Source organism: Triticum dicoccoides, chromosome 2A, assembly GCF_002162155.2.
Source record: "Triticum dicoccoides isolate Atlit2015 ecotype Zavitan chromosome 2A, WEW_v2.0, whole genome shotgun sequence".
Taxonomy (NCBI): Eukaryota; Viridiplantae; Streptophyta; class Magnoliopsida; order Poales; family Poaceae; genus Triticum; species Triticum dicoccoides.
Genome location: NC_041382.1, coordinates 376581329 through 376590114, shown reverse-complemented (window position 1 = coordinate 376590114; position 8786 = coordinate 376581329). Strand labels below are relative to the sequence as shown.

The window sequence follows — 8786 nt, the reverse complement described above, 5'->3', positions numbered from 1 at the left end:
CCCGGCTTGTATTATGATGATTGTATGACTTATTTTATTTTAGAGTTGTGTTGTGATATCTTCCTGTGAGTCCCTGATCTTGATCGTACACGTTTGCGTGTATGATTAGTGTACGATTGAATCGGGGACGTCACACCTAGTTGCATATCTAGACAACCTGCTTTGATGCAAAGTTTAAATTGGTAAAGAAAAGCTAAAAATTGTTAGTTGCCTATTCACCCCCCCTCTAGTCAACTATATCGATCATTTCACACGTAACTTGCTATCATGAATCCAATTGTGAAGGCACTTGCATGCAGTGCCAGTCACCTTTCGGACCTCTGGTTGTTTAGAATCTTAGAATCCTCGTTTTTTGAGGTTTTGGATTGCACCAGGATTCTAGAGAATCCTCTCAAGAGTTTTCAATCCAAATCAAGTTCTTTTTGGCATGGACTGGGCCTTGCTTTCAAAAGAGCTGGGCCTTGCTCTCAACCACAAAAACTCATGTGCTACGACACTTTATTGTTATCATTTCACTCTTCACAAAATCAAGTACTGAAACCTAACAATTGCCTCCTATCTCCCCAGAGCTAATGCCTCCACCCCTCTCCATAGTTTTCGCCTACTACCTCCCCGCTGCTAGAGACTAGTGGTCGGGCTAAGCCCTAACACTATTCGATGAAGGCTACAGTGGGCATTCTTTGCTCCGGTAGCCCTTGGTCACGAGATTGCGAGGGTGACCTTCGTCGTTCCGAGCCTTTAGTGTCTACTAACACTTGTTGCGGCTTGACTTGTATGAGCATGATCTTCACTTGTGTGGCATCTCACATCTAAACTGTGGTACACATGTAGCTGCTCAGACGTGGAAAGTGGTGGCGACAACACATGATAATTTTGATTTGGTTACCAATCTCGAGCTTTGGGGTGAAACCCCTAAATTTGACCCTAATTAGTTATACATGACAGCTATATTGCATGGATACTTGAATATGTATCAGAACGCGATATGGTGATACACCCGAGCTAATTTTCTAAAAATTGTGATATGGGGATACATTTGTATATATGTAGTCCCTCTGTTCCAAAATGAGTGTCGTGGTTTTCCTTCAAACACGCACAAGTCTCTAGCCAGTGGCAAGGTGGCGACAAATCAGAGATTTGATTGGAATTCAGAAGGAACATGTAGGAGAGGAGAGGACTCGACGGGCTGAGAAGTCATGGAGACGTGTGGCGGCTCCACGAGGGAGTCAAGGGGTTTTCACGTCAAAACGAAGTGTTTCTCGTATCCAAAACGTAATGCAGCTATATCCCAAGCATATCAAACATTTTTTAAAAATCAATAAATTGAAGGATACATACAGGATACGTATCGGGGCAGTATCTGGCTAGATAAGAGCGCTTTATGCAGTATCTGTGCAATCTATCGAGCATATGTACGTCTTCCCTACCGTAGCCACCACCACGCCAGGCGACTAGGGAGGCGATTTTCTTCCTCCGATCTTAGTCGGCCAGGGCGTTGGCCCCCTCTCCCTCCGGCTGCTCCGGCGGTAGGAGGGAGGGGGGCCCTGTTCCTCCGCTCTGTATTTAGGTTTTAGATTTGTAGGTCATGGTGTGCCGTTGGGGTGGTGGGAGCGGCACCCGGACGAATAAATCTGCCTCAGCTTCACTCCCACACCGGCGGTGCCCTTCATGGCGGCGTCTCGGAGTTGATGGCATCATGTGTTTGACGATCCTTCAGATCGGCTGTGTTAGGGTTCATGGATGGTGTCGGCAAGGCGGCGGCGACTTCATCAGGTGTGTCTCTCCTTCTGCTATGTCCCCGTTGTTGTGGCGTTGTCTCCGACATCATGGTAGAGCAGGGAGGTTTTGTCGTCCAGGAGTACACGCAGACGGTTGTCTGCGCAAGTGACAGCTGGAAGATGGTGCATCCCATGCTGGGTTTGTGGTTGGTGGCTGACAGTTCTGGTTTCCTCCTTCGACGTCGTTGTCGTGCGGGGGTGTCAGATCTAGTGTTCGATGGCGTGTCCGGGGACATGTTGCCTCGGTCTGATTCTTTCAACGACAATGGGTTTGCTTCTGGCAAACTACTTTCGAGGTCCGTAAAGCTGCTGATCAGCGATGGAGCCGCGTCGAGCTCGGGTGAAGAGGCGATCTGTTTTTTTTCCTTTGGTGGCCGCTTCGGTGGTGCCAGAGGAGAGGAACAGGCGCTGGTTTTTGCATTGGATTATCTTATCTTTTCAGTCTTGTAATGTTGGTGCTTACATGCCTTGTAACTGAATCTTTATTTTATAAATGAGACACGTATTACCATGCAAAAAAGAAGTATCTGTGCAACGTAGCCTGGCAATGGTAGTGTTTTTTGCTCGGTATCCTTGTTGAAGGATTTGCTCAGACTTGATCTTCAGGGTGAAATCCATGATCTGACCTTTCGTGGTTGGATCCGATGACGGTGGTACTTGAGCATCGCCCCCTTGGAGGCGTTGTTGCTGACAAATGTTTCTCGCTATCCCTGTGATGTCAAGAGATGATTAGCACGGATGGTGGTTGTTGTAGTTCGTCGACCATTGTTTCGAAGTTTTTTTTTTCTTTTGCCACTGCCTGCCCAGTCATAGCTTTGATCTTGTATTGCTTTGCTCTTAACCATTGTCATTCTTTGTGTGTGCGCGCGTTGGTGTTGATCATGCGCATCTTAGTCATGGAGAGATTGAATGTACACTCATCGTGTTTGTATCGCATTGGTGCTTCATTTTGAGTCAATGAAATCCATCATTGTAAAAAAAAGTAATGTGAACTGCAAGTTTGCAAGTTGACTAACCTGTGAATGTTGTGAGCCTCCTCTAATTGGAACCCAAAACAACTACAGTACTAAATGTGGTCTCCAAGTTTCTGCACCAGCTGGTGCTCACTGCTCAAAGCCAACTCCACAAGAGCAAGAGGTAGCACTTCAGTGTCACTAACTTGGCAAGCCCATGACAACTGGCTGCAGTTCATGAGATGGAGGCAAGATTATAGGGGTCTCTTTTTCCATCTTAAAGCCAACTCGCGCCGGAAGAAGAATTTCATCGCCTGTGTCGAGTGCTGATGCACGTTCCAGGCCGACACATTTTCCCTCGCTGCTGCTTGGGACGCCAACACTTTCCCCTCTCGCGATTTCACTTCTACAGGCTCACGGCTTCCTATCTCTTCTCTGACGGGTGAAGACCCAAAACCCACAACAACCAAAGCAAGCTCGTCATGAATCTCGGCACAAGAGGGCACATCAGTTTATATATAAAAACCACTTCCAAGCTCCCAAGTACAATAACAAACATATTTACCACATGAAATATGTGGTAAGCAATCCAAACAATTCAAAAAAAAGAAACCAATAACAAACATGTTCTGCTGTAATTCAGGCTGTTATACAACAATACACTCGAGAGAGATCTCTCTGCCTTGTGAATATCAATGTAACAGCTGCAAAGTGAACACGAATGTTTACAGAGACGCCGCACATGTACACTGATCATCAATACAAAAAGATCTGTGGTCATAAACATATTCCAAGGTTTGGACATGTTTTTCATTTCTGACGTGCTCTGACAGCGGTGGAAACACCGGAGCTGGTACAACAGTCTCAACCTCTATTATCGTCAGCTTCTTTCGACTCCCTGAGCCACTCTTGCAGTTTCAGTTCCTGTTCTTCTTTGAACTTGTTGTAGCTCTCCGCCGTGTGGGAGATATCAGAAGCAGACAGGCCCTGGTTCATAGTACCTGCATTTTTATTTTCCAACAATCGGCTTGAAATGGAGACTTCGTCCCTTTCTGCATCCGAGGGTGTTGACGCACCATGTCCTCCGGCTTGTGACGACTCCTGAGCTGTAGATGACACTGACTTCTCACTAACGCCATCGTTCATAGCGAAATCAGTCTGTGGCCATCTGAGACTCGATGCCTTTTGCTTTGCGGTGTTCAACATGGAAGACAAATAGTTCTTGCTACTTCCACCATTAGTTGCGTCCAAATCGTTCCATGCTTCCGAGCTTTTGTCTGATTGGAACCCCCAAATGGGGTTCTGGGTTAACCTGGACACAATAATTCACTTCTCAGAACCAACTAAAGAGGATAGCTTCCTCTACAAAAAAATTAAGAGCATGGCCTTTGTGCACACAATAATATGATACAACAGGGGGCTAAGGGTTAATCAAGCCGAGATCCCTGAGTGGTTTATTGGGCAGAAGTCGAATATTTAAGTTTTCTACCTTATTGGAAGCACATATAAAAACAGAGTGTAGGTAATAACTCCCTCTGTCTGAAAAAACTTGTCCCTCAAATGGATGTATCTAGCACCAAGTTAGTGCTAGATATAAACCTGGGAATAGTTTGGATTGAAACCTTAGTTTCAGTTCGGTTTTCCTACAAAACTGTCTTTGGATTGGATTGAATGGGCTGAGCCCCTAACATAATCTGGTGTGATCTGGGTTTTGCGTATTACTGGATTAGTTTGGTTCGGTCTGGACACATACAAATTGGTTTCAGACTGTTTCAACCCATGGTCAAAAACCAAATCCAGCGACCAAACTGTACGAGACCAGCGCTTCCACTCATGGCGGTCATTCACATGACCACAGTCCTCGACGGCGCATCGCCACAAGCTCTCTGTTGAGAAGAAGGCTACACAGGCAGAGAGAGAGTTCTCCATGGTGCTCTACGCACTGAATACGGTGACAAAATGATGGCAGCCGATCAGCCACAACCCCATCCATGGCAAGAAGCCAAGAATGCGTACAGGAAATCAATTAGGAGAAGAAAAACAGAGCCGTGACTCCAGACATGCGGCAATGGCGTGCTATGGTTGCTCGACCATGGAGAAAAGAGGAGGATAAGAAATCACAGTCGGCGAGAAGGTGCTCCGGGAGCGACAGGAACAGTCCTATGTCACGACCCTGCACGCGCGATCATTAGACAACACCGGAAGGTGGTCGCGCGAAGGCACAACACTAGGCGCAAGGCAAGGAGGTGGCCGCGAGCTAGTATTTTGAGATGGAAGCGCGCTTGCGCATGACCCAGGCCTAGCGCATGCCGCGAGTTCACTTTCGTCCCGGTGTTTGCACCGGGCAGAGGCGGAGGCTGCCGCGAGCGCGTCCCCGGCGGTCGAAGCCCTCGGCGTCTCGGCGCCAGCGTGGAGTGCGACGACAGCGGCGTCCATCCCGGAGCTCCAGGAGATGGGGTCCCGACGGCACCGCATGACCCAAAGGGCACTGCAACGATGGGACGTCGATGGCAAGGATGCGCGACTATGGCAAGACAAGCAACTGCGGCAAGGTCAGCTACGCGACGCTTGACGTCACTAGCGGCGTGATGGCGCGTGAAATCAACTAGTTCTACTTCTACCTCCCTGGTGTTGCGATCGCTGACTCCGGTAGAGGATTCTTACTAGAGTACCAGTCCGTTAGATAAGCATGTGCATATGGATTTGTCTATGGTTTGAATCTGTGGATTCAATCCAAAAATAGGAGACGGTTTGGATTGGTTTGAGTGAATAACTCAGAGTTTGGTTTGGTCTAGACTCTAGCCAACAAAGTTTGGTTTGATTTGGTTTGGATGATCGACATGCAGTCCTATAGTTCGGGTTGGATTTAGTTTGGATGTCAAACTATTCCCAGGTTTAGCTAGATACATTCATTTGAGAAACAAGCTTGGGACAAGCTTTTTCGGACGGAGGGAGTATATTATGCTAATTATATTCAATCAATATTTTAAAATTACATATATTTTAAGTTTTAGTTCTTATATTATTAATCCAAATATTCATGTTCATATAATCAAATCTTACTGAAATATACTGCAAGGCGCGGGGTATCATCTAGTAATACATAAAGATGGACTGCTCCTAAATGAAAAAGGAACGAGTGTCTATTCTACGGATGGGATGAATGCATGCAGTGACTTTAGTGTACAGATGGCATGAATGCAGGAACTTCAGGATGCTAGCCTGCTAGGAGACTCCACATCACGTTCGAAAAAACAGAACCATATCAATGCCACAAGGTAGAGGGGCAGCCCGGTGCATGTAGCTCCCGCTTGCACAGGGTCCGGGGAAGGGTCCGACCGCTCAATGCCACAAGGTAATCAAACAAAAACCAGAAGGAAATCCTCAAGATTGCTAAATACTTACCCTTTCTTTGGTTGGGTCTTCGACATTATCTTTAGAGATTTATTTATGTCCTTTATCATATCATCAGCAATTGGAAGTCCAAACTCAGCCATGGACCTCACAGCACAAATAGAATCCTCTATATCTTCAGTGTGTAATGTTATCTCACAAGTCTTTTCTGTAACCTTGCCCTGATGAACCAGAAATGCCATGTTAGAATCTCTGCTTGGTTTGTGCTAGAACAGATCAAGTCATTAAAGAACTCAGAATTAGCAAATGTCAGCCAGTATTGAAACTTATGGTGCTACTCCCTCCGTCCCAAATTAATAGAAGTTCTAGGTTTATCCTAAGTCAAACTTGTGTAAGTTTTGACCAAGTTTGTGGGAAAATATATCGATATCTGGAACACCAAGTTAATTTCATTAGATTCTTCACAAAATATACTTCCGTGCTATGTATATTGATGTTGTAGATCTTACCATATTTTTCTATAAACTTGATCAACTTAAATAAATTTGACATTGGACAAACCTAGAACTTCAATTAATTTCGAATGGAGGGAGTAGAAGGAAAAGGACATTTTAGAACTTAGAAAGAAAAAGTAACGGCCTGAACAGTGATCCCAAATAAGCTATTGCAATCGTGAATGAAGCTTCATGGATATCCAAGTCATACCATGTTTTGGCAACTTAAAAGCAGAAGGACCTAGGTTGCTGGAAAAGAGAAACCAATTTAAATGCTAAAGCTGGCTTTCTCCAAACCAGGCTCCACCAGTGCTAAACAGAAATTGACTTGGATTGGCTCTGGACTGGCTAGCACGTAGGTGACTAGTTGGCTCTGCAACTAAAATGGTCTTATAAAGTCTGGAATGAGCCTATCTATGGATGCACTAAAGATTGTCAGACCAATCCAGTCAAAGAGTCGGTCATATGATAGAAGTGTGTGGTCCCATCATATTAACCTTTCTAGTTCGGACTCATTTTCTGTACTCCTGGTAGTATGTACTCCTATATTCAATATACCTGGTATACGCATCTATTGTACCTCTTTATCATTTTCAATAATATCGTTTGCACACATATTTTGTAATATATCTTTTTACATATGAAAAAAACAGTATATATGCGAACTTTGTAAAATATGTGGACTCGCGCAATTTTTTTCATTTAACTCACTTTGGAGTATCTGGTAATTATAAATGAAGTATATTAAAAATGATAAAGAGGTATAATGGACTCATCTATGTGGTATATTGAATATGGGAGTACGTACTCCAGGGAGTACATAATCATTTTCCTTCTAGTTCCATAAGTGTATATTACTTCATATACTACTACATCTTGCACATGCAAGATGTGATCAATTTGACATTGTTCCATAAAAAGAACATACATTGAAGAAAAATATCACTCAGCTCAACCTATATGCGCACAACATTCAAGATTGCTGCATATCCGAGGAATTGTGCAAATTGCGTAATAGTATCTAACAAAGGAATCATACTAAAATCGAGCACTATAGTGGAGAAACCATCCCATGGTATCCTGTACATGCACCCCCAAACCAATCTTACCCAACCTGATTCCCTTAATCAATACAAGCCCAGTGTGTGACTTCTGTCAAATCCAAACCGGTCTAAATCCTAATGCCAATGCGCAACGCAACATGCTTAAAGGCCAATCATCGTTATGGGCACTGAACAGAGAGCAAATTGAGAGGGAGAGCAGACCTTGACGTCAAGGAGGATGGGCATGGATGCCTGAGCGTGCTGCTGGACGAAGTAGAGCCCGAGGGAGGGCTCATTGGCGACGTGCTTGATCATCTCGTCGACCCCCTCCTTCACTGATGGACCAAATCACGCGGGTAAGCGAGGTGCTCGACGGAATTCCCCACAGGAGCAGGAAGGAGAACAAGAAGAAGAAGTGGATCGGACGGGTTAATAATTACCGCAGAGGAAGCCGTCTACTGGGGAGAGGTGTGATGGAGACGAGGAAGAATACGCGACGGCGGCGGAGGAGGGGGAGGAGCTGTGCATGTCCGCGTCCGCCACAGAGCGCGGCGGGCGACCATCACGGGCGGAGTCGCTGCCGCGCCCCTCGGTTCCTCTTCTCAACGAGGAACTCAGATTAGCAGAGAGAGAGAGAGAGAGAGAGAGAGAGAGGATAGAGAGAGGGAGAGGGGAGGACACGACGGAGTTCGCACTCAGCGACGGCAGCGACGACGAGGAGGGGACGATTTCTTTTATTTTGTTTTTAGGGATGGAGGGGACGAATAAAGGCAAGAGAAATACTAGAGGGTAGGTAGGCTCATGTGCTATGGTGGCCGCTGCTTTTTCTTCTTCTCGAATAGCCGGGGCATCTTCACAGCGGCTGAGAACATCTCCAACGGCCGCCTAGCGCGTTAAAAAAGTGTTTGCAGCGTTTTGATAATCTTTTTTGCGCGGCGCGAAGTGCTGACTCCAGCGGCCGCTGTAAAGTTTAGCGTGCGCGTCCAACCGACATTGCAAAAATACTGCACACGCTCTAACACAAACAACATATGCATTCCAAACACAATTAAGAAGATCGAACACAAACAAAATAAATCAACAATAAATAGTTTAATTTCGTTATTACAACTCAAACAAATAGTTTATCTTTCAATACAACAAATAGTTCAACAATATAACATC

At 45.3% G+C, this 8786-nt stretch overlaps 1 protein-coding gene across 1 annotated transcript; it reads right to left on the bottom strand.

The window, feature by feature from the left end:
* Window positions 1-3214: 3214 nt before the first annotated feature.
* On the bottom strand, window positions 3215-8400 carry LOC119354615. Its single transcript, XM_037621342.1, has 4 exons — window positions 8063-8400; window positions 7845-7957; window positions 6137-6306; window positions 3215-4043 (listed from the first exon to the last, which is right to left on the bottom strand). Exons 1-4 carry the CDS (start codon window positions 8148-8150, stop codon window positions 3596-3598), a joined length of 819 nt encoding a protein of 272 aa, XP_037477239.1. The 5' UTR covers window positions 8151-8400; the 3' UTR covers window positions 3215-3595.
* Window positions 8401-8786: the final 386 nt, after the last annotated feature.

What these genes read in the sequence shown, in the direction of transcription:
- LOC119354615 (XM_037621342.1), bottom strand. Translation starts at nt 8,150, where the DNA reads ATGCACAGCTCCTCCCCCTCCTCCGCCGCCGTCGCGTATTCTTCCTCG. An exon ending in AGTAGACGGCTTCCTCTGCG is followed by an intron (nt 7,958 to 8,062) that starts GTAATTATTAAC and finishes TTGGTCCATCAG; the next exon opens with TGAAGGAGGGGGTCGACGAG. An exon ending in CCATCCTCCTTGACGTCAAG is followed by an intron (nt 6,307 to 7,844) that starts GTCTGCTCTCCC and finishes CTGGTTCATCAG; the next exon opens with GGCAAGGTTACAGAAAAGAC.